Raw genomic sequence first — 26570 nt, forward strand, 5'->3', positions numbered from 1 at the left:
GGTTAAGAAGCTAAGACAACCTCGCTGGCACCTGACCAAAATGACCAATGAGGAGACAAGATACTTTCAAAGCTGGAGGGGGGAGGAACAAAGGGTTCTCTCTGTCTGTGTGTTGGCTTTTGCCGGGACCAGAGCAGGAATGCAGGTCAGAACTCCTGTAAAAAGTCAGTAAGCAATCTAGTTAGATACGCGTTAGATTCTGTTTTGTTTAAATGGCTGAGAAAATAAGTTGTGCTGAATGGAATGTATATTCCTGGTTTTGTGTCTTTTTGTAACTTAAGGTTTAGCCTAGAGGGATTCTCTATGTTTTGAATCTGATTACGCAGTAAGGTAGTTACCATCCTGATTTTACAGAGGTGATTCTTTTACTTTTTCTTTAATTAAAATTTTTCTTTTAAGAACCTGATTGCTTTTTCATTTTTCTTAAGATTCAAGGGTTTGGGTCTGTGTTCACCTATGCAAATTGGTGAGGATTTTTATCAAGCCTTCCCCAGGAAAGGGGGTGTAAGGCTTGGGGAATTTTGGGGGGAAAGACGTTTCCAAGTGGGCTCTTTCCCGCTTATATTTGTTAGACGCTTGGTGGTGGCAGCAATAAAGTCCAGGGACAAAAGGTAAAACAGTTTGTACCTTGGGGAAGTTTTAACCTAAACTGGTAAAAATAAGCTTAGGGGGTTTTTCATGCAGGTCCCCACATCTGTACCCTAGAGTTCAGAGTGGGGAAGGAACCTTGACATGCTCCAACTCTACCTAGGAGACTCTCCCATCCTTTACCACCCAGGGTGAAAGCAAAGATCAACCTCATTGAGTAGATGGGTGTCACTTCCAGAATAGACACTCCAACTGAATGCTGTGCAGGCATGGTTGTGATCCCAAAACTACATGACAAGATTTGGATCGGTGTAGACCTTACCAAGCTCAATGAGAATGTCTGTAGAGAGTGAAACATACTCCCATATGTTGGGCACACCATTTGACAATTAGATAAGCAGAAGTTTCAAAATTGGATGCCCCGTCTGGGTTTTGGCAGATACAACTTGCTGCAGAAGCTGTACTACAATGACCTTCATCACATTTTTTGGAAGGTTTTGTTTCAATAGAGTACTATGTGGCATATCTTCTGCTCCGTAACACTTCCAGAAAAAAAGTCATAATTCCTGGAGGGTCTGGAAGAGGTTCTCTGCCATATGGATGATATCCTTGTCTACCGATCAGCTCAAACCCAACACAACCAACATCTCTTGAAGGATGTGAGACAGCAGGCCTAACACGAAATGACAGATGTAAATTCTCAAAGACAGAATTAAGTGTCTGTCTAGGCTCGGTCACTAATGGAGCAGGGGGTCAAACCAGATCCAGAGAAAGTACAAGTGATTACCCTGATGAAGGAGCCTCAGTGCATCAGTGAAATATATCGATTCATGGACATAGTAACACACCTAGGAAAATTCCTACCTTACTTGGCAGAGTAGTCAAAGCCATTACGAGAGCTCATTAGTCCACAGAATTCCTGGAACTAAACAGAATCAGGCATTCAGAAAAATGAAGCAAGATATGAGCATTCCTCCACAGCTGATACACTCTCCAGAGCCCCAATCTCAGGCAAGCCACAGCAAGAGCGTGAACAGAGGAGCTATTTTTGGAAGATTTCACAGATGAAGTACATACTGATTTACTTATCACAGAAAAACATCTGCAAGAAGCAGATGAATTCCTGAGTCAAGATATGAATCACTGCAAACGCTACAAAGAAGGTGGCACAAAACAGACAGGAAATCATACTGGGTGGTTTCCAGGGATCTTGTTACAAAGCAAGGTTTATTGTTGATGAGGTCCAGACTAGTTATCCCTAATGTAACAGGAAATCCTCAACAGACTGCATGAGGGACACAGAGGCATTACAAAATGCAGGAAGGGAGCTAAACAGACAGTTTGGTGGCCTGGGCTGAACAAACAATTACAGCAGAGAGTTGAGAAATGTGAAATTTGTGCTCACGTGAACCCAATCCACTGGAACCATTACTATCATCTGCTGTACCAGACAGGCCATGACAGAAAGTCAGGACTGATTTTTTTATCTGGATAATACCACCTGTCTTCTGATGACTGATTATGTCTCAATGTTCATTGAAGTTGTTAGGCCACTCAGCATCACATCAAGTGCAGTTGTGGAGAGGATAAAATCCATGTTTTTCCTGTTTTAGGATTCTGGAGCAAGTCATCTCTAACAATGGTACTCAGTTTTCCTCTGAGACTTTCAAGAGGTTTGCAGATACCTACAGTTTCATTCATGTCAGATCCAGCCACAGTTCCATCAGAGTAATGGTGAAGCAGAACATATAGTAAAGAAAATAAAACAACTTCTTTCTAAATCCTCATACCTTTATCTTGCCCTGTTGCCATACCAGTCAACACCTCCAGCAAATGGACTCAGCCTGCAAAACTGTTGATGGGAAGGCAGTTGAAGTCCACTATCATAACCTTCCTTTCCCAACTCAACTCTTGTTGGCCAGATGTCCCAAGATTACAGAAGATGGAAGATCAATAGAAACCCCACCAGAAGGTGGTCTTTGACAGGTGCCACAGAGTCAAATCCTTGGGAGTACTGAATCTAGGAGATCACATTTGCATGAAAGACTCTCAAGAAAAGGGGATGTGCCAGGACATCTCAAACCTACTTTGTTAGAATGCCAGCAGGAATCATCCATTGGAACCAATGTCACGTTGTGTCACCAGGGGGACCTCCAGTCTACCCAGATCACTACCCTGAAATGGAACCTGTGAACAACACCCCGCCTGCCCATACAGAACCACATGTACCCTCTTGAGACTCTTCCTGAAAGGAGAGATCAAGCAAGAAAAATACAGTCTCCTACATTCCTGGAGGATTATATAAGATCTTGAGAATTTAAGGAAGTCGGAGGACTAGCAGTCAAATGCCTTAAAAGGGGCAGAATAAATCACTGAAAGTTCAGGCAGTCTACCCTGCTCTTCATAGGGCTGTTTGTTGTTTCATGTACTGTTAGGATAAAGGTTTGATCACCCTTCCTTTTTAGAAAGGGGGATGTGGTGTTAGTTGTGAATGGTTAGCATGGCCACAAAAAACAGGAAATAAAAATCTGCCTCGCATTCACCCCAGCCACAGTGTGCTGAGTCTCTAATCTATGCAATAAGTATCTTAATCCAGCCCTTTTTCAGCTTCTAAAACTACTGCAAAGTAGTCAAAATCTTCATCAGGAATCCCAAATTTTGGGGGGTATTGTACTGGTGCTTTGTGTTAAGTTCCTTATGCTCCTTCACACCTACATGGGGTCCAGGGACAATCTCACCCCTCAAAATATATTCTTATAAATACTTACCTTCATTAGTGTAAGGTGATGCAAAATAGCATGTGGTCATATAATTAAAGACTGTCTCATGATGCATATGCAGAAGGGGGCTTAATTAAGATTGCACAGGCATTTTCTAAATTTTGAGTGCTTGACTTTGCAAACATAATAATGTTCTTTTAACATAGGTTTTTGTGTAAAGTTGTACATATAGATGTGATTACCACCAAATATACAAGCAAATATGGAGAGGCAGTCTGATGCATTTCTTTCTCAGTAACATCACAAAATGGATATTTTTATCCTGATAATGTAACAGAAAACCAACCAAAAGTGAGATGATGAAAACAAATCTTAAACCCAAACTAATGCATATGTGTACAGTATGATGTTAGAGGAAAACGGTAATCCTCTTTCATTTTCTATTGGACAAGAAAAGTATAATAAAAAGTATATACAGTGCATCCTTGAAAGCAAAAGAGTTTACACACTAGAACAGAAGAGTTCACACATCAGAGCCTAGTGCTGTTGACCTTCAGGTCATGCTGCAAAGTTTGAAGTCTCAATCCTGCAAACATGTACATGAGTAATTTTATGCACAGGAGTCATCATCATTCATCCTGCACCATAAGGTGCATAAAGCAGAAGTCAAAAGGTGCCCATTATCCCTATTCAGGATTGATTTTCCAGGTCTTTTATATGCAGATGTAATAATGCGGCTTCAGCAATGGGGTATGCCTCTAAGTCAGCCTCTTCATGTCTTTTCCTACAATCTCCTGCTCAAAGCTTTTTTATTATGCACATGATTAAATTCAGTTGGACTAATTATCCTTTTTTGAATTTGTATATCTGTAAGTGTGCCAGAGCATATTTCAAACCAAAACAGAAAAAACACTGAAATAAAAATAAATAATAGATTCAAAAGCTTTAGTAGTGAAATGCGGTATTCCCTATTCCTTTCTGCATATAAACTGTTCTGTTTATTATTATTGAATTAGCTTTTAAGCACTTTGGGCACAGATGTCATCAGTCACTGTGAAAACTTACAGTGTTTGTCAATATTTTTTAAAAAAAACACACATCAACCTATTCATTTTTCACTAAGGCCAATATTAAGTCAGTGCATGTTGTTTTAAACAGTACATATTATGTTGCAACATAATTTGGTTTAAAAAGGAAAAACATGCATATAGCTGTGTTCAATTTGAATAATCAGCTAGCAGTTCTGTTGTCAAAAACACTTGGCAGAGAGAAGCAGTGCAGATGTTTTTACGTTTTGCAGTGTAGAAAACCCTTCTGAATGTAAACAATAAGTGATTAGCACTTCTAATAGGCATCAATCCTTCTCCTAACTGATTTATAAAAGACCACAAAATCACATGCCCATTCATCGCTTCAAAATGCCTCATTGTAAACCAGAATAAGCTAAACAACTCATCTCCTGTCAACATACTTTTTTGGCTAAATAACTCCTTATAGTTATCTGAACATTAAGACAATTTCACTATACCCAGCTAAATTATCAGGAACCACAAGTTACATATGCAACTTCATACATACCAGGTCTCATAACAACAAAATTGAGATATACGGTACAAGGTAGACCATTACTATTGCAGAGACCATTATGTATTTTGATATTCAGGTTTAACATTTTCTTTATAAAATAAACATTTTAGCTCAAAAAACTGATAAAACTTAACATTTAACACATTAAAATTACCATAAATAGCTATATAAATAAAAGGAGAAAACTTGCTTATTGTAGGTTGCTTTAAAAACAAAATATAAGACTTGTCAGAAGCCAGTAAGATAAGTTAGCAATTTTCTCTCCACTGACATTGCCTCCATTGTTCTCCATGAACAAGAACACACACAAGAGTTTGGCAACAGATTTTTCATTACTATACCTTAGATTTTAAATGCAATAAATGTAAATACTGAAATCCTGAAACTGGGATGCAATATCATAGAAACCTTATCCTTACGTAAGGAAAATCCACTGTGTAAGGGAGATCCACCTTCGGGGCCCCAAAGCCTCAAACAGCAGATTCATAAGGGCTGGCAGTGCCAGGTTCAGGTTCTAGGCAGGGGTAGGTCTTGATACCAGCGGTGGGGGGAGCATGTGCGTGTGTGAAGGTTCTAGTGGTACCCTTTAAAAACCTCACAGTCATAGGGTGAGTAAACACTGAGCAGTTCTCCGCTGGAGGGTGGAAGGCATTAGTTGCTGCTAGACGTACACACTGTGAGCTAATGGACAGACCCTATGTCTTTAGAGACAGAAGTTAGTCCAAGATCATCGCATTCTGTGGACGTACGTAATGATGCTGGCACCAAAGGGAGCACCACTTCCATTTGTCAGCATAACATTTTCTTGTAAAGGTTTTTCTAATGTTGCGGAAGACGGATTGGACCTCTTCTGAACATGATCTCCTTACATGTGCTATCCATCCAAAAATCAGGCTCTGAGACAGAAGGATGCTAGGTTGGGATAGTTGGTCCTGCCCCCCATACTCAGTCAGTAGGTTCAGAATGTATGAGTGAGGCCATCTGGAGGATGGTGGTGAACCAAAATTGTATCAACTATCTAGGTGCCACCAAGACTACTGTTTTGTCCTGTTTGACCTCCCTCTTTACATGAGGGGAGCAGAAACGGGGAAGGGAGGGAGACATACATTAGTAGCTCCAGGAAAACATCCCCTCTGGAACTCTCCCCTTGAATGGCTCGGCAGCAGCAGGCCGGACACTTCTTGTTTGCCTGGGATTCAAATAGGTCCCAGGATGGCAGCCCCACTGATGGAAAATGTCCTGTGCCACCGAGTTGTGGAGGTCCTACTCATGGTCCTTGTAGAAATCCTTGCTGAGGCTGTCTGCTAAAGTAACATAAGAACATAAGAATGACCATACTGGGTCAGACCAAAGGTGCATGCAGCCCAGTATCCTGTCTACCGACAGTGGCCAGGTGCCCCAGAGGGAGTGAACCTAACAGGTAATGCTCAAGCGATCTCTCTCCTGCCATCCATCTTCACCCCCTGACAAACAGGCTACGGACACCATTCCTTACCCATCTGTGACTAATAGCCATTAATGGCCTTAACCTCCATGAATTTATCTAGTTCTCTTTTAAACCCTGTTATAGTCCTAGTCTTCACAACTTCCTCAGGCAAGGAGTTCCACAGCTTGACTGTGCGCTGTGTTGAAGAAGAGCTTCCTTTTATTTGTTTTAAACCTGCTGCCCAAAAGTTTCATTTGGTGGCCCCTAGTTCTTATATTTGGGAACAAGTAAATAACTTTTTCCTTATTCACTTTCTCCACACCTCTATCATATCCCCCCTTAGTCTCCTCTTTTCCAAGCTGAAAAGTCCTAGCCTCTTTAATCTCTCCTCATATGGAGCCCATTCCAAACCCCTAATCATTTTAGTTGCCCTTCTGTGAACCTTTTCTAATGCCAGCATATCTTTTTTGAGATGAGGGGACCACATCTGTACACAGTATTCAAGATGTGGGTGTACCATGGATTCATATAAGGGCAATAAGATATTCTCCATCTTATTCTCTATCCCTTTTTTAATGATTCCTAACATCCTGTTCGCTTTTTTGACTGCCGCTGCACACTGCATGGATGTCTTCAGAGAACTATCCACGATGACTCCAAGATCTCTTTCCTGATTAGTTGTAGCTAAATTAGCCCCCATCATATTGTATGTATAGTTGGGTTATTTTTTCCAATGTGCATTACTTTACATTTATCCACATTCAATTTCATTTGCCATTTTGTTGCCCAATCACTTCGTTTTGTGAGATCTTTTTGAAATTCTTCACAGTCTGCTTTGGTCTTAACTATCTTGAGCAGTTTAGTATCATCTGCAAACTTTGCCACCTCACTGTTTACCCCTTTCTCCAGATCATTTATGAATAAGTTGAATAGGATTGGTCTGAGGACTGACCCTTGGGGAACACCACTAGTTACTCCTCTCCATTTTGAAAATTTACCATTGATTTCTACCCTTTGTTCCCTGTCTTTTAACCAGTTCACAATCCATGAAAGGATCTTCCCTCTTATCCCATGACAACTTAATTTACATTAGAGCCTTTGGTGAGGGACCTTGTCAAAGGCTTTCTGGAAATCTAAGTACACTGTGTCCACTGGATCCCCCTTGTCCACATGTTTGTTGACCCCTTCAAAGAACTCTAATAGATTAGTAAAACATGATTTCCCTTTACAGAAACCATGTTGACTTTTGCACAACAATTTATGTTCTTCTATATGTCTCACAATTTTATTCTTTACTATTGTTTCAACTAATTTGCCCGGTACTAACGTTAAACTTACCGGTCTGTAATTGCCAGGATCACCTCTAGAGCCCTTTTTAAATATTGGCATTACATTAGCTATCTTCTAGTCATTGGGTACAGTAGCTGATTTAAAGGACAGGTTACAAACCATAGTTAATAGTTCTGCAATTTCACATTTGAGTTCTTTCAGAACTCTTGGGTGAATGCTATCTGGTCCCGGTGACTTGTCACTGTTAAGTTTATCAATTAATTCCCAAACCTCCTCTAGTGACACTTCAATCTGTGACAATTCCTCAGATTTGCCACCTACAAAAGACGGCTCAACAAGTTTGGGAATCTCCCTAACATCCTCAGCCATGAAGACTGAAGCAAAGAATTCATTTAGTTTCTTCGCAATGACTTTATCGTCTTTAAGTGCTCCTTTTGTATCTCGATTGTCCAGGGTCCCCACTGGTTGTTTAGCAGGCTTCCTGCTTCTGATGTACTTAAAAAAACATTTTGTTATTACCTTTTGAGTTTTTGGCTAGCTGTTCTTCAAACTCCTTTTGGGCTTTTCTTATTACATTTTTACACTTAATTTGGAAGTGTTTACGCTCTTTTCTATTTACCTCACTAGGATTTGACTTTCACTTTTTAAAAGATGCCTTTTTATCTCTCACTGTTCATCTTGCCTGGAAGGTGTACTGCCAAGAGGGTGATCTGGTGTCAAAGCTTGACCACCTGAGGCAGAGTGGAATGACTGTCTTACCTCCCTGCTTGTTTACACAGTATACCATCGTCATGTTGTCCAACATAACTTGAACACATACAGCATAGATGAAGAGTAAAAACTTCTTCCAAGCTTCATGAACTGCTTTAAGTTTGAAGAGACTGATGTGCAGTTTGGATTTCTGATAAATCCAAGAGCCTTGAGCCAGATGTTTATCCAGGTGCACTCCACAGCCCAATTGGGAGATGTCCATAGCTAGTTTCTTGGTGGGGAATAAAAGGAATGCCAATGCACACAGTCTCTTTGGTTTCCCACCAGGTGAGTGATGTTAACACATTCTGAGGAATCGAGTCTCATTTGTTTGCTTGTATCATAGACCATCCTCAACCATGCCTGGGGGCACTGAAGATGGAGCCTCACAAAGAATGTCATGTAGGTGTAGGAAGTCCTATGGCCTAGAAGGACTAGACAGGATCAGTCAGTCATCGGGGGACTCAATTGAGGATGGGTGATGAGATCCCTCATCACAAGGAATTTGTCCTACGGTAGGAAAGCCTTGGCCAAAACAGCGTTCATAGTCCCTCTGATTAATCTCCACACGGGTTCTAGAATTTAAGTGAATGTCTCTAGATTTGCTTGAAATCCCAAGGAGTGTTGGAGGTTTAGCAGGGAAAGGACCATAGTCTGTACTTCCTGATATGACTGGCCTCATCAGGATAAAGAAATACTCATCTGCCCCGGTGATGCCGGTATGCTGCTACCACTGAACACTCTGGGCCATTGAGAGACTGAAGGGGAGAACTCCGTATTGAAAATTTTCCCGATCCTCTGTGAAGAAAAGGAACCTTGTGGACACTGGATAAATACCTATATGGAAACAGGCATCCTTCAAACAGAGAGCTGCACAGTCTTCTGTGTTTAGGCAGGTGTCATAAACATACACCTACGGGTAGCATAAAATCCCTCCTTTACCTGTAAAGGGTTAAGAAGTTTAAATAACTTGGCTGGCACCTGACCAAAAGGACCAATAAGGGGAGAAGGTTTTTCTTTGTGTTTTCTGTGTGTTCTCTCCGGGTCAGCGAGGAACCAGGGCAGTGAAAATACATCTCCTAAAGTCATAGCTGAATTAAGCATCTAAGATTACAAATTGTAAGTAATAGGAAGGAAATGCATTAGATTATCTTTTGTTTTAGCTTGTGAATTTTTCCTGTGCTAAGAGGGAGGTTTATTCCTGTTTTCTTTTGTTTTGGTAACTTTAGAGTTTTGCCTAGAGGGGAATCCTTTGTGTTTTGAATCTGATTACCCTGTAAAATTACCTTCCATCCTGATTTTATAGAGGTGCTTCTTTTATTTTGTTTTTATAATAAAGTTCTGTTTTTAAGAACCTGATTGGTTTTTAGTGTCCTAAAAACCCAAGGGTCTGGTCTGTGCTCACCTTGTTTACCTATCTGGTTGGTCAATTATTCTCAAGCCTCCCAAGGAAAGGTGGTGGAAAGGGCTTGGGGGGATATTTTAGGGAAACAGGAACTCCAAGTGGTCCTTTTCCTGAATCTCTGTCTAACTCACTTGGTGGTGGCAGCAGTACCCACCCAAGGACAAGGAAGGATTTGTGCCTTGGGGAAGTTTTTAACCTAAGCTGGTAGAAATAAGCTTAGGGGGTCTTCCATGCGGTTCCCCACATCTCTACCCTAGAGTTCAGAGTGGGGAGGGAACCCTGACAGCAGGGGATTATGCAGAGCAGGGTGGACATCCTGAAACTTGTATGACCTATGAAGTTCTTTAGCTGTCTAAAGTCGAGGATGGATCTCCAGATTCCCTTCTTTTGGGGGATAAGGAAATATCTTGTTTTGAGGAGACAGAGGCTCTAACTGGATCAGGGAGCCCACTATTTGTTTGAGAATTCTCTCATGAGAGGCATCCCTGAACAAGGATGGGTAGGAGGATTTGGGGGTGTGGTGTAAGGAAATTCTATTGTGTTGCTGCTAGAAATGATGTATAGGACCATTTGTTCAATGTGATATGCTCCCACATTGGTTGGAAACAGGCCAGGCAGCCGCTGAAGTGTGTGTGGAGTATCTGGCGGTGTAGAGACTGGTTGGCAGCTCTCAAGAGTCCCACCAAAATGATTTTTGGAGGGAGGCTAGGATTGAGGAAGGAACAGGAGCAGGGCATTATGTCTGCTGCATTGAATTAATTGGCACTTCCTAGGAGGAATCCTATGCCCTTTCACAGTGCAAGGGCTGGGGAGCAGTATGGTGCCTATAAAGAAGAGGGTTTGAAGTGCTTTCCCCCAGGAGCTGGGGTGTGTTGCCTCAAGGAGTAGAAGGTGGTGCAGGAGTCCTAAAGGGTTTGCAGTGACTCTTCCATTTTCTCCCTGAACAGATTATTGCCCTCAAAGGGAAGATCTCCACTGTCACCTGGACCTCCTAGGGAACCCCCAAGGAGTACAGCCATAAAGCCCATCATGACTCTTGACGTTGTCATGGAACAGGAAACCATGTCTGCTGCGTCCAACAACACTTGGGGAGATGATCTGGCTATCAGCTTCCCTTCATCCAGGATGGCCTAGAATTGAGGCCTGAGTTCTCGTGGCAATTTATTAGCATATTCAGACCATTTGTTAATAAAGCCATACTTCAGCACTAGTGCCTCATAATTTGCTATGCACAATGTGATAAACTCAGGAAAGATGGCTGCACCCCTTCCAGGGGATTCAGGAGAGCCTCTGCAATGCTCTTTAGGAGGTCTTGAAGTGATCTATAACCATCGGGTGGTGCCTCATCAGACGATGTGGCAGGAATTGCTGCTGATGGATTGGGTGGGTCCAGCTGTTCTGCTTCCTCCTAACACTCCTTCAGGGACTGAGCCTTATCCCTGACAGGTGATAGCTGTGTGAACTCTCACTCTGGTTTCTGATAGTCTGGAGACCTGAAGTGAGGAATCTAGGAGCACCAATATGTTCAGTGGGTGGGAGGAGATGGACCTGGATGGGGTGTCCTGGGAGGGTACCGCTGGCTCCAGGTGCAGTAATATGCTGTGCAGGATTGAGAGAGTGCCTAGGAGAGTGCCTCAGGAGGGAGGGAAGGGGGAGCCTGACGATATGTACCCAGAACCACCCACGGCAATGTTTTTGCCCCATCAGGCATTGGGATTTCTACCCAGAATTCAAATGGGCGGCAGAGACTGTGGGAACTGTGGGAAAGCTACCCACAGTGCAACGCTCCTGAAGTCGACAGTTGCCTTGGTACTGTGGACACACTCCGCCGATTAAATGCACTTAGAGCATTTGTGTGGGGCCACACACATTCGACTGTATAAAAACACTTTCTACAAAACCGATTTCTATAAATTCGACCTAATTTCGTAGTATAGACATACCCTTTAGATATGTATTCCTCATGATGCATCCAAGGTAGATGTAAATTAAACCATGAAGCTGGTGCTCCTCATTCTGAGTGTAACCCCTTTGGGGTTTAGAGAGCATAGCCCCTTTAAATCTTTTTCCTAGTGGGCAGGGGGAGCAATGAGAGAAAGGAGGGAAACTCCAGGGTGGGCCGCTGGAGCTCCAGTGAGAGAAGGGCTGCAGCCCGCAGACCCTGACAAAGTGAAGGAAAAAAAACCTGCCTGAAGCCTGGGAAGGACAGGGCGGCCAATTGGGGAACATCCCAGGACAAAAGCCAGGAGGAGCACTATGCCAGGGAGAAATCGCCCGAGAAGAACAGGCCGAAGCTGAACGCAGTATCACCGCTGCCAAAGCTGCATGGGGCTGTGAGCACTGGGGCTTGTAACTCTGCATTCAAAATAAGAAGGGAGGCTGCTAGCTAGTTAAGTGAGAAGGTGGTCACTCTGTGTGGCTTTGCAGAAAGCGGCAGAAGAGGGCACCAAAGGGGTTTGTTAAAAAAAGTTCACTGACACTGAAGACGACCAGAAGCACCCACAACTCACCACTAAACTAAAACTTTGCTCAAAACTCCTAAACTCTGTGTGCAGACACATTGCTTTCAGACTGTGCTACCACTGGGCCTGTGGGGCCTTGGTTTGAATGCAACCCTGTTCTACTGCTCCCTGTATATTTTCCCTTGTTGTTTTTCTCCTCTCATCCTTCTGTAAATAAATACACCTCTACCCCGATATAACGTGGTCCTTGGGAGACAAAAAAATCTCACCACGTTATAGGTGAGACCATGTTCTATTGAACTTGCTTTGCCCCCTGCCCCCCGTTCCTTGTTCCCTGAATGCCCCCTCCAGAGACCCCCATCCCTAATCACCCCCAAGACCCCACCCACTACCCAACCCCCCTGTTCCCTGTCTGCTCCAACCCCTATCAGGCACTCACCGGCAGCAGCGGGAAGTGGAGCAAAGCGGCCCCAGCCCACTCCACTCCGCCACTTCCCAGCCACAGCACTCAGCTTCCTGCTGCCAGTGAGTGTGGGGAGGCTGGGGAAAGGACGTCCTCCGCACTCACCGGTGGCGGGAAGTGGAGCGATGCAGCACCAGCCTGCTCCGCTTTCCTTGCCCTGGCCCCCCGCTCACCTGTGGCAAGAAGCAGAGCGCCGCAGCTGGGAGTTGGCAGAGTGGAGTGGGCTGGGCTACACCACTTCCGCTGGTGAGTGCAGGGGGGATCCCTTCTGCCAAGCCCCTCCCCCGAGCTACACAGCTGGGGCTGTGGTGAGGGAAGCGGAGCAAGCTGCTCCTGGCCCCCCGCTAATCCCCTGGGCTTCTCTGGAACTGCGGGGCCACCAAAAGTGCCCCCCAACAGCTCTTGCCTCCCAGACCCTGACCAACCCTTATCCAACCAAGACCCTCTGCCCCTTATCCAACCCCTCGGCCTCGGCCCAGCCCGTCACCCTTAACACGCTGCTCAAAGCAGCATATCGGAGCTTTACCATGTTGTATGCGAACCCGCGTTATATCGGGTTGCGTTATATCGGGGTAGAGGTGTATCTCCCTTTGTTATATCCATTGTACTTTTCCTGTGGGTGTGTATGTTCACTCTGGGGGGGTTAAAACAGGTGCCTCTGGGGTGGTAAAAAATTTTCCTGCTGCATTCCTGCGCATGCTGTCCCTTGGCCAAAGCTGCCTGCAAAGGAGACTCCATATTGGCCATCAGGGCACTAAAGTTACATGGGAATAAAGAATGAGTGTACAATCTTATTTTTTTTCTGTTCCAGTGGTACAGGAATGGAAAGACGTCTGAGCTTGTGGCTGGACACTATTTAGTGACACATACTGAAATGAGGGTTCTGCAGCAGAAGGGGGGGGGGAGCTTTCTGATTTATTAGAAAGAAAAAGGGATTTCAGTTTCCACTGAAAGTGATCTAGCATATTTCACAAACACCAACCCATTTTCTTTTCTTGAAAAAAGAAAATAAGAATGTATTTAAAAATGTAATTGCTATCACTGGTCTGTTAAAGTATAAAGTAAATGAACTTCTTCTATTTCCATCTATCAATGAATCGTCTTTCGGATCTCTTTGTAACTGTGGTGTCCCTGCAAAGTGTCAAGACCAACGGGAATTTTTGATCATGTGAAATAGTGATGCCATTGCACAAATGGTCTTGGAGGAAAACCAAATAGAAAATAAGACCAATGACCATGTAAAGATTTTAGACTACAGCCTTTTAGGGCCCTAAAACTGCTGTAATTTCACTGGGTCCTGTGCAGTTACAGATTCTATTGTTCATTTTCCTGAGTCCAGCATAAGTGACTGACATATTAGTATCCTCAAATCTTGATTGGTGTTCTCAAGGATCAAATGGGTCACAATCGTTAGACATATTATGCTGCATTTTGAATTGCCAATTAATAGATACCAAAATAGATGATGATAGGAGAGTAAGGCTATGCAGAATCAGGCACAACTTAAACTCCATAGTAGCAAGGAATTCTGAGAGAAGCCTATTATTAAAGCAGGCTTGCAGTTTTAATTGACACATTGGTGAAAACTATTACAGATCTGTAATACTACACATGAGGAAAAGCATTGTGATTCAACTGTTGGGATACAAAGAAATGCAAATGAAACAACAGTGTGACTTTCCCCTCGGGGTTAGAGGCCAAGGATCTTTCACATTGATCCACTGTGTGCTTAACATGTTCATAATCTCTGGGTTGAAAAATATGTCCACCTGACAAAGTTTCATTAGGGAAGATGCAGACAGATACCATTCTAAAAATAAAAAGATAAGAAGAAAATAGGAAGAAGGAAGAGAAGAGAAATGAGTGCAAATGTGCAACATATTGGAAGAGAAAAAGATGCAAAGGACAATAAGAGGTATTCCACCACAACATCTTTTCTCTCCCTTAACTCCCTTCTGTTTAATCCATCTTTCCTATTTTCTATCACCATCTCTTCTTCCCCCACCCCAAACTCTTCTCATTAGCTCTCCCATGCGCCAGTCTCTTTTGCCTTTCCTCATATTGTTTCCCTGTTGTCTGTTTTTCATCCACCAACTTTAAACACTTTCAGATACTGTATAATTCTCTTCCAGGGGCCAGTGGTTGTCTGCGGTTCTTCTGTTCTGCTGAGTCAGCTTTATAGGAAGCAGCACTTAATGGCAATCACTAAGAGGAGATGGTGCTTCTGGCCATGCCAGTCCAGTATATTAGAACAGTAGAGACAGAAGCCGTAGCAGGAAGAAGTTCATTATCAAACTTTGATTAGTAAACATTTCTGGAAGGTAAATTTTCAAACTACATCATAAATTTCAGTGTAGTTACAGTAACAGATTTGAAAGTGGTGAATAACATCTAAAAAACTACAGCATGCCTTGTACTGTCCCAAAATTTTGCCTCCTTTTGGGAGAGAATTGAGGACTGAGATCCTTTCTAAGCATCCAATATTAAAGTTATAAAAAAAGAAAAAAAAAAGAAAGACTGAAAGAATAAAAATAGATTTATATTAAGAAACATCCTTAATACAATAGATGATACTTCAGCCATGCAATTCCCTTTACTATTAAAAAGGTAAAGGAAAAAGGCTCTGACTTACCAATATACTAATTTTGCAAATCTCAGTGACCTAGAAAAATATTTCCTCAAATAGTTTATATTTATATACTATATATTAAAGGGCATACAGTTAAATTTCTTCATAGCCATTTGGTAGATTAACATTCATCAATTACCCCAGCTGAGAGCATTTATTGAAGTAATTCTTACTTTAGCTTCTGAAGTTGGTTCCAAAAAGCACAGGCGATTCCCAAGTCCCTCAGCTGCCAGGCAGAACTTTCGCTGTTCTTTCTGAATGTTGGCAACACACTGAAGTACTACTTCATCATCCTGTCAAGAAACACAAGAACTAGTGAGAAAATATAAAATACCTATAAAGTTTGGAGCAATGACATATGAGCTACATTATTACAAGTCTGGGATTTTGCATCTGTTTAAAGTTTGCAGCGGTATTGTATCTGTGAGAGTCCCAGGATATGAGAGAGACATGGTGAGTGAGATAATATCTTTGATTGAACCAACTTCTGTTGGTGAAAAAGACAAGCTTTCAAGCTTTACAGAGTTCTTCTTTAGGTATTACCTCACTCACCTTGTCCATCTATTTAAAGACAGTCATGTATCCATATTTTCACATGTGCCATTAGAACGTGAGGGCTTTAATCATATAACTACTTTTTAATCAGGGACCAGGTTAGGCAAAAATTGGAATACATCATGTTTATATGGTGCTGAATTGTTTTGGAAGTTTATTTTTGTCATTTTAATTTCCTCATCTATAAAAATTTGTATTTGGAATAGGACATAAAGAGTGTTTTGCTAACAGTTTAAGTGAACAGAGTGAAATAGAAGAGAAAGGAAAGCAGGTTTCTGTCTAGCAGTAAGTAAAATGAACAACTTTGAATTTGTCCTGATTGTAAGTTATGTGGACTGGGATAACTGCATCCAAGCTAAAGCTTACTTCTCTGAGTTAACAAGAAAAGAATCTGAGTCCTTTGCCAACATCTTTGAGTTTAAGAGACAACTTTGGCCCAAGTTCACTAGAGGAGGAGGCAAGTCTGAGATCATACTTAAATTTTTCAGGTCTGTCGACTGTGTGGGTATGTTGAGATGGAAGCCCCCTACACTAGGTTCAGGTGATTTTTCCAGACTAATTTTCCATATACTCCTGTGGAAATACCAACATTGCAGGATCACAGTATTGGAGCAACAGCCAAGAGAGTGCCAAAATTTTTTTCTCCAGGATATTTTCACAGTATGTTCTATGATAACAATTTTTTAAAAATCCAGCTTTTCCCAACAGTTATAAATCCCTTTGATAACACAATTTCTCCTATACTTAGGATAGACAATATCTATTGCAATGGTTGGCTAAGATTGACTACAAAGACTTCTTCTCTAGCAGCTCAGGATGCAGAGTGAGTAGAAAGGGAAAAAAATGAAAATTGCTTGTTCACAATCTTGGTAAATAAAGGGCACATGAAGTTAAAACTTCCTAAAGCATTTCTTTGGTGTCAACAGGAAATACTGGATGTAACTGAGTTTGCCTTTACTAATGTACACTGTTGCCTTCTCTGCCATACACAAGTCATTAGCTAAATTTGGGGCCCAATCTACAGTCCTTGCTTAAACCAATGACTGCAAGAGAAATGTCACCCGTGAATGTAAGACTGGTCCAAAGTAATCACAGTTCCAAAATAAAACTGTATTTACTTCCACTTGAAGGTATGTAATCACAATGGGCACTTTTAATCAAATGTTATGGTTTCCTGGACTATTGCTGTTGATATGCTTCAGTCAAGGCATGTGTCAAGAAGGAACCCCTCCCCCCCACATTTAATCTAACAATTGCATATTTAATAACTCCAAAAAGATAGTAAACATCATTCCTCTATCTGGTAGCAAGTAGCAAACCCCACAGGCAGCTATGTACAACAGAGAATTAGAACGATTCTAACCTGGACCCTGAGACACCTGGGCTGTCTGTGTGACCCTAGCCAAATCACAGTGTCTCTGTGCCTCAGTTTCCTATATGTAAAATGGGAATAATAGCACTTTCCTTCCTCACAGGGGTGTTTTGAGTTTAACTACATTAAAGATAATGAGATATTATGCTAATGAGGGCCAAATAAGTAGCTAAAATACATAATCAATTTATACTACAAATGACATCTTTGTAAAGGAAAATAAAGTAGTAGCTTTAAGGAGGAGGGACTGGAGATATTCACCATTATACACTCAAACTATTTTGGGGATATCATTGTTGCTTCACCAAACTACAGCTATAAATCAACTTGTGAGGCAGTGAAAAAGGGTAACTGTTATCTAAACTGTGGATGGTATACATCAAACAAGGTTCTTAGCCAATACCGGAGTTCTTCCACTGCATTAGAAATTCCCTGGTTATGGTATCACACATATTCTGTAATAGATTATTGCTTGTATTTGTTTAAAAAAGAACTAAAAGAAATTATTTTGCCTTATTTACCAGTACACTACAGCCACCATCTTGGATTCCCTAGCTGCACAATTTGAAGACACTTTAATGCTTCATTTAATTTAAAAATCTTTGAGCATTACCAATGATCAAAGAGACATTTTATATCTAAAAGGAAGCTTTTAAACCTTCAAAACACAGGGCCCACATAGATTCACTCCTCACAGCACAAATCTCCAAGGTAAACAATATACCAGAAAAGGAGGAAAACGAGTTTTATTTTCTTCAAATTTAGCTCTATGTGGGCAATTTTACTACCTAATTATCCTGTTATGTTTTAGTTTTTTAAACATTTTAGGAATTATTGTACATCACATTCCGAAAAGAACACTTTATAAATAACCACCAAGTTCTGCAAACCGTTACTCACTTCATAACTTAGATGAAAGATGATATAAGCATGCCAAGATAGATTAGTTGTGGTTTTCAACCCTTTTAGGATACACCTGCTACTGGCAAATAATGTAACATATTTTAGCTATCAGGTATTTCACAGTCCATCAAAATATACCACATAATAAATGCCTACAGGAGAAAAAAAAGTATAAAATAAGAGAAATAGGGTGTTTCCACCTAGCTACAGTGTTATACTGGTGTAAGTTATTCTGGTCATGCCAGATACTTCAGCATGTGGAGATGTTATGCAACAGGTCACTTGCACAGATATCATCAAAAGGCAACATTGCTTCTTCTTTCCAAGTACTGTATGCAGGTAAAATGCTGTATTACTTAGTAGTACCACAGATAATGACACTACAAAAAAGTAAGAGAATTTAATCTGGGAGGGACAAAAGGTTTTTGACCTTGGAAATAAGAGGAAGTCACCATTACATTGGAAATACAAAAGCAGAGCATGCTTTTATCTTTTTACCAGATGGCTACTCTCCGCCTTGTTACTATTCTTTTCAGATAATCTCTAACTAAACTACATGGCTGGCTACTATATTTAAGACAGACCATTTGGCAGTTGATGACAGTCCTATAGTTAGTTTTGTATATCACCAGCCACACAGCTTGCTAAGTGATACAGAATGCATGTTCAGCAATTTTCATTTCCAAGGTTGTTTTTTTTCTATAGAACATAGCGTATTGCCCATTGGGAGACGGGCAGCATTTTTAAGACCATATTAACCTTTCTTTTTGCCACAACCTTCTCCTATAATTTCCTCCATAATGTATTCTTTCGTATATCCTTCAAATTCTTCTGTACAGAGATGGTTGCTGCTTTCTTCAGTTAAAAAATTAAAAAGCAATCCAGCTTAATAGTCCACTATTCAATAGTCAAAGAGTGTCAGATCAATAAACAGAGGCGGACATATATCTCTACCAAAAGTTTGAGAAAGAAAAAGAGAGAGATATAAAATGAAAATACAAAGATATTTTCAACATTTTTCTTCACAATACTCCTATATCAGTACTCCAACATATGTGCCCTTGAGAGACTCAAAATCAAGCTAACAGAGACTAAAATGTCCAATACCCAGGATTAGAATAAAATTGAAGTTTGACACGAACTATGTTTATCGCTGGACAATTTTAACTTACTGATAAAATAGAGTCAGAATTATATTTATTTTATTTTTTTAAACATTCAACTTGCTGTGTATATTTAGTTTGTATGTGGATTATATCAATATATTACACATACCATATTAATAGTATACAATACTTATGCATAGCAGAGGCATTAATTACAACAACTCCATAGTTAAGATTGTGTGATGCAGTTAAAGTAGGCATTTACTCCCACTGATATTAGGAAAAATTAAGTATTACCTTCCCAAACCCTCACTCCTTCCTTTAAAAGAAAAGAAAAGAAAAGAAAAGAAAAGAAAAGGTAGCAAAATTTAGTTTGTGAAAGTTAAGTGACTCTGTTCAACAAAGTGAAAAAGTGAAAGTAATACTGACCTATTTTGGGAAAATTTCACAGGTTTTATACTGTCTCATTGGGTTCCTGTAGTTAACAATGTAATTTAGCAACCTCAAACTTCTAAGCGTAGATATTGATAATAAGAAAAGGAGTACTTGTGGCACCTTAGAGACTAACCAATTGATAATGTCACCAATGATACATTAAATATTGACACCATGAATTATTTTTACATTTTTCACTGTACTCTTTTTCACTTATACCACAGAACTTGACAATGAATGGATTTTACTATGGATGAGAGAAGACTTTTTACTATGATGAAGCTGAGGTATATAGAGCTTTAAGAAGTAAAACAACTGTGTGTGTGGTTACTACACCTTTATGGCCTGGAACATTCTGGATGGACAGAACTCCAAAAGACATGTCAGTCAAATTTTATGTACAGCTCAAATTACAGACTGAACAAAAGAATGAAAAGTGCTGCACTGTAAACTTGTAAACAAGGACTCCGTGTGCCAACTTGATTGTCCTACTTTATTTTTGTGTGTGGTTATAGTTATCCAACTAAAGTCACCATAGATAAGGGCATGAATTGGTTATTTGGCCAGGAGACAACAGAAGTCAATATAAAACACAATTATCCAAAGCCTGAGCCAGGATTTATTGGGCCTAGGACAAGATGTCAAAGTTGGTCCCAGCCACAAGCAATGACGACTCTCCCTCTCTTCCCTAAGTCTACTCCTCACGCATCACATCTGGCTGTCCACTAATCGTTTACTTCCAGGGGCTCAGTTCCCCTTTGCTTCTGCCCCTTAGTTTTTAATGCATCTTCTTGTCCAGCCCAGCATACACAGTCTTCATTCCACTTTAATTTCCTTCAATATTTGACCGGCATGACAAGCTATACAAACGTTGCTAAAGTGTAAAATAGACTTTGTTACTCAGATCTCTATCTGAGGTGAGCATGACTTGTCCAGGATGGGGTTATAGCCTAAGTTCCCTCTACATTGCGTGGCTGCGCAGCAGTCTATTAAGCACTACAGAGGAGCTCAGGGCTGCGTCTGGGAGAGATCCCTTTCCCTCAGCCCTGGATCCAACCCAGCCTAGCCACAGACGTGCCGTGGCCGGGAGATATGCGCACCCTCCCCCTTCCCCAACCAAGCCCGGTCTGGCCCGGAGCTGCCGTGGGAAAGGCGCCTCTCCCCTGGCCCCAACCCAGCCCCGGCCTGGCCCTGCTGCAGCCATGAGAGAGGTGCGCCACCTCCCGCAGCCCAGGTGCTGCTGCGGGGAGAGAGAGCTGTGGGGAGTCCTCTTGCCCCGTCACAGCCCAAATTGCTCATCCCTAGTCCCACCCCAGAGCCCGCACCCCCAGCCAGAGCCCGCACCCCAACCCTTTGCCCCAGCCCTGAGCCCCCTCCCACACTCTGAACCCCTCGGCTCCACCCATCATGTGAATTTTGATATATGCACCAATATGACACATCACCTCCATACTGGTGCACATAACAAAATTATTTCCCCACATGCGAGGGAGAAATTAGAGGGAACATTGGTTATAGCACCAGGAAGCAAATTGCCATTGCAATTTCTCTCTTCTTCAGTAAAAGATCACATTCTCATAGAGTTAAATCTGAATGTACAGTTCCCATCAGTACTGTCCACTTTATATGTGCGTAAACTCCAACTGTGCGCCACACTGTCCAGGTTATTTGTGATGCTAATAAAGATGATTTGGAGCAGTGGTTCTCAACCTTTTTAATAATGCAACCTCCTTAAAGACATCCTGGGGCCCTGTCATGACTAGTTTCCTCTTTAGGAACATGAGATGGACATGGTGGTTGCACTTTTCAGCTTAAGATCCCCTGCTTTTGAAGAAAATATTAGTGCACCAGATCTAAAAAGTCTCCTTACAGGAAATTCTCTTTTTCTCTTCTGTCACTATAAGAAGCAAAAATTCAGCTTGATTTCCTCTTTAGATGGAAGAATTTTTTTTTTATTTAAATACTGAATTCTCTAATCTGTTCCCTGAGTAACAATTTAAACATTCCTATTTGACAATATCTACTTAATAAAAAAAAATCAAACTCATTTAGGTACTGTTCATGTGCTCCCTGGAGTAATAATTCTCTATTTATACTAAAACACACATGTCAAGGTTCCTCCCCCACTCTAAACTCTAGGGTACAGATGTGGGGACCTGCATGAAAAAACCTCCTAAGCTTATCTTTACCAGCTTAGGTCAAAACTTCCCCAAGGTACAAAATATTCCCCCCGTTGTCCTTGGACTGGCTGCTACCACCACCAAACTAATACTGGTTACTGGGGAACAGCTGTTTGGACGCGTCTTTCCCCCCAAAATACTTCCCAAAACCCTGCACCCCACTTCCTGGACAAGGTTTGGTAAAAAGCCTCACCAATTTGCCTAGGTGACTACAGACCCAGACCCTTGGATCTTAAGAACAATGAACAATCCTCCCAACACTTGCACCCCCCCTTTCCTGGGAAATGTTGGATAGAAAGCCTCACCAATTTGCATAGGTGACCACAGACCCAAACCCTTGGATCTGAGAACAATGAAAAAGCATTCAGTTTTTTACAAGAAGACTTTTAATAAAAAATAGAAGTAAATAGAAATAAAGAAATCCCCCCTGTAAAATCAGGATGGTAGATATCTTACAGGGTAATTAGATTCCAAAACATAGAGAACCCCTCTAGGCAAAACCTTAAGTTACAAAAAAGATACACAGACAGAAATAGTTATTCTATTCAGCACAATGCTTTTCTCAGCCATTTAAAGAAATCATAATCTAACACATACCTAGCTAGATTACTTACTAAAAGTTCTAAGACTCCATTCCTGGTCTATCCCCGGCCAAGACGACTACAGACAGACACAGACCCTTTGTTTCTCTCCCTCCTCCCAGCTTTTGAAAGTATCTTGTCTCCTCATTGGTCATTTTGGTCAGGTGCCAGCGAGGTTACCTTTAGCTTCTTAACCCTTTACAGGTGAGAGGAGCTTTCCCCTGGCCAGGAGGGATTTCAAAGGGGTTTACCCTTCCCTTTATATTTATGACAACACACAACAACAAAGGAAACAGCGACACAAAAAACACTTCAACATGGAGTTAGGGTTGCTGTCAGCAAGGGCGCCAGAACCTTTGTAGAAATGGGGGAGGGGTCCAATGCCAAAGGGTCCCCTTCCTCTTTGTGGATGGCTGCTCTGACCGCGAGCCAGGTGTTATCTCTTCTGGTGCCACAGCAGCGCCTGGTGGGCAAAAGTGTAATTTGCAGCACCTCCCTGGCAGAATCTATTATTCTGGGGTGGGTAGGGGGGGAAATCTGCAGGAGACATTATTTCTGTGCTTATGTTTCTTTTGCTAAAAAGTGGGAGGGCCATGGCCCCCTGTCTCTCCGCCTCCAAGATACAGCACCAGTGGCTGTCATCCATTCCTAAATAATATAAACACTAAAAGTAGTACAGGAAATCTTGCATTAATATCCTTTCATAAATAATTTATTCTTTCATATATAGTTATCTTTCCACCAGTGAGATCGCTGTGTGCAGTGGCAGGCAAAAATATGTACAAAAATCAATTTTAACAGAACGATGACTGAGTTGCTGAGCAGTGAGTCAGTGATCTACTGAATCAATACACGCATGTTCAGCAGCTATTATGGCTTCTGCTCAATTCATCAGTTTTCCAGCACACTCAGGATCTAAATGAAACTGCTACATGATGTTCTTGATTTATGTTGCTGTGGATACTCCCTCTGAGGGTTTGGCATTCTCTTGTGGTACAGTACATACAGCCCAGAACTGAGAAGCACAGTGCAAAGGTCTATATAATACATTTGAATCTGTATAGAGGCTGTATTTAATAATGCAACCAGTTTTACATGTTTAGCTTGAACTAGTTGGGAAAGATAGACACCACTACATTTACTTGGATACTTCAGGTTGCAACATGCAATGTGCCCCAATCCAAACCCATGTATTCAATACTTTTTCTCAAAAATAAGGATGAACAAACCCAAAAATCACTGAACTGCCATTGTAGATGCTTGTTGAGAAATAAAGGATCTTAGCTATAAAACTGTAATAAAAATAAGCGGTTTTTTCAAAGGACAATGTCAAATTTTGTTTGCATACTCACACTAAGTGTTATGGGAGTCATATCTAAAACTGCTATGCAACTCTTTGAAAATATGTCCTATAATAGCAAGGAGACTGGGCAAGGGAGCGAGGAGGGAACCAGAATTGGGGGTGGAGGGAAAACTAGGACTTGAATGAAGACCCCAGAGGAGTAGATTGAACCTGGTTGGGCAAAGAGGTTAAAATTGGGTGAGGAGCTGGGAAATGGGTGATGGGGGTGGGGGTTAGGATGAGGAGATTGATGAGTAGAGACAAGGGGAAAAGAGGTTGAACTTCTGGGGAACACAGACAGAAGGGTCTGCATCCACTAAAGAACACTCCCTGTAGGAGCCCAGAATGCAACCCAAGATTCCCAAGTTTCACCATTCCTCTGCTGTCAGCAAATATCTGTGAAAACAACTAGCAAAGTGTTTGTCTCATCCCCCTCTAGTGGCTGGTCCATGTAGAGGATGACAGCCTCGTATTGCTATCAGTCACTCTGTGAGCTAACGCAGTCTGTGATCTTTGCTGTGGAACAAATGATTCCAACCTGTGCTAAATGAGTTCTCATATCATTCCTCTTTTTATTTTCCCTTTTGTTATCAAGTTTAATTCACTCTTAACTACCTCAGTCAATCTGTCCCTGAGGAGATTGGTTCCCCTTCTACTGATGTGGAAGCCATCCAAATTATACAGCCTCCTCTCCTTACAGAAGGTGGACCAAAGTTTCACAAAACCAAAACCCTCCACCCTAAACCACTTACCTAGTCAGTGGTCCACTTACAGAATCTTGTGCCTTCTGTCTTCCTTTGCTTGTAGGACAGGAAGGATCTCATGCTTCTGAGCTCCCTGAAGTAATCTATTCTCTGCAAAACAACCAGCTATGCAGTATTATTCGTTATTAGTAGAACTAACATCAATCCCTGCCCATTGACTTCGGAAGCCTATTCAGTCTTAGAGTGACATCTCTTATCTTCACTCAGGCAAGACAGAACCCTGTCCTGTTGTCTGCTTGTCCTTGCAGAATGTTCTTTTGATTCTTCTGAGTATTGAATTCCCAACAAGAATAGTTGGTCTTCCTTGGATTACTAGAGAACTCTTTGTGGGCAAGCTTGGTTTTCTTACAGGTTGGGCCTAGCTGCCATCCACAGGTATGTCCTGCACATGTCACCATACCCTTGAACCAGCTAGATCTGGAAAGGTATCTTCCACTGTTTCCAGGTTCAGCACCTGGTATCAACTGGAATCTTCTAGCTGTGTGAAATTCCTCCTGGTCGTCTTCTCTCTGGTGACCACAGCCTACTCATCCTCATCTGTCTCCAGTCATGAAGAATGTTCATTTCATTAGAGTAGAAACCTTCTAATCTATATTCAGGTAGCTGTGGTTTTCCAGGCAACTTTTTCAATTACAAGCAAGCCGTCTCTCAGGTCTGAAGAAATTTCACATCCCTCATTCAATTTACATAAATGGAATCCTACTGGATGTATTTAGTTATTTCAGCCAAAGATAAAAAAAAAATCTAGTAATGAAATATTTGTGCCCACAGAAAGTTTAGACACCCTCCATGATTTTTTTATACTTTTCCACTTCAAATAATTGAGTCAGCTCAGAATTAAGCACCAACATACCATCTTTCTATAAAAAGCACAGCACTTAGAAAGTCCCCATTTTCTCATACAGCTGCAAGTAATTGTTGTTTCAATCTATTCACTAAAAGAGAAATAATGCTGCAATCTAAGTAACAATATATACTAGGAGACAAATCAGAACAGATGGTCCTAACAACGGAACACCTGAGATTACTTTCCTTTCTTCACTCTAAATTACTTTCTCATCACTAAATTCTTTCACAAAAATAAGAAAATAAATGTTGACTTGTGTCATTTTTCTACAAGAATGTCAGACATTTCTCTCAGATATAGGAACAAAGAAGGAAAATGTCAAGTTAGCAGTGCATTATCTATTTGGGCAAAACTCAGAAGAGATTATTGTCATATATTTCACACATATATAGTTACACTTAGGTAACATAACCGCATAATAAGCAACTAGTTTCACTGCTTTTATGCCCCCAATGAAATTCAAAGATATTAAAAGGGCTCAGAATTTAGAGGCAGAACACTGTTTCAGATGTATTTATTTTTAATTAAATTTTCTAAGGATATCTATGGTGCCCATCCAGTGGTCTTGGGTACCTCTTCCACCAGTTATAATTACAACATAAAACTGACAAAGAACTGCCCACATATATATCCACCTCAATCCACACCCACCTCAACAGCGTTCACAAAGAAAGAAAAAAAGATGGACATTGTGAATTACTTGGAAGGTTAAACTGATGATCTGACAGAGCAATGTGGAGGGAGCAAGTACCAAAATTCCTTGCAGAGAACACCTTGTCAGCAGTTCCCTCTTGTTTATACTGAGGAAGCTCTAGCTCAAGCACTGGGCCAGTTTCTCTGCCCTTGCTCCTGCCTCTTTGCTGCCTGAGTGGCACAGAGGAGCCAGAATCTCTCAGTAACTGCCAAGTTGATCTGTTGAAAGGAATTCTGAGCTGGTGTTATGCTGGTGGAGCCAACTTCTATACCAACCACCATTTCCAACCCAGCATCAGCGGTGTAATGGACCTTTGCTCTGCTACATCAAATCACAGCTGGAGTAGTGTCCCTTTAGGAGCCATAGCCAGCTGTTGTAAGTTCGAATGCCCCCTTAAATACAAGTTGGAGCAGCAATAACTAGCCCCCTTTTGTTTAGTGGGTCTTGGTGCAAGAGACACTGTGGCCCTCT

The 26570-nt window shown here is 41.5% G+C and overlaps 1 protein-coding gene across 13 annotated transcripts in view; it reads right to left on the reverse strand.

Moving 5' to 3' along the window:
* The window catches only part of RYR3 (ryanodine receptor 3), a 564793-nt gene that overhangs the window by 457993 nt on the left and 80230 nt on the right, over positions 1 to 26570 (reverse strand). For all 13 annotated transcript variants that reach the window (XM_075129723.1, XM_075129725.1, XM_075129722.1 and 10 more), the window contains exon 2: positions 15494 to 15613. In XM_075129723.1, coding sequence (XP_074985824.1) covers positions 15494 to 15613 — 120 coding nt within the window. The remainder of the gene's footprint in view (positions 1 to 15493; positions 15614 to 26570) is intronic.

This window comes from Caretta caretta, chromosome 6 (assembly GCF_965140235.1).
Source record: "Caretta caretta isolate rCarCar2 chromosome 6, rCarCar1.hap1, whole genome shotgun sequence".
Classification (NCBI taxonomy): domain Eukaryota; kingdom Metazoa; phylum Chordata; order Testudines; family Cheloniidae; genus Caretta; species Caretta caretta.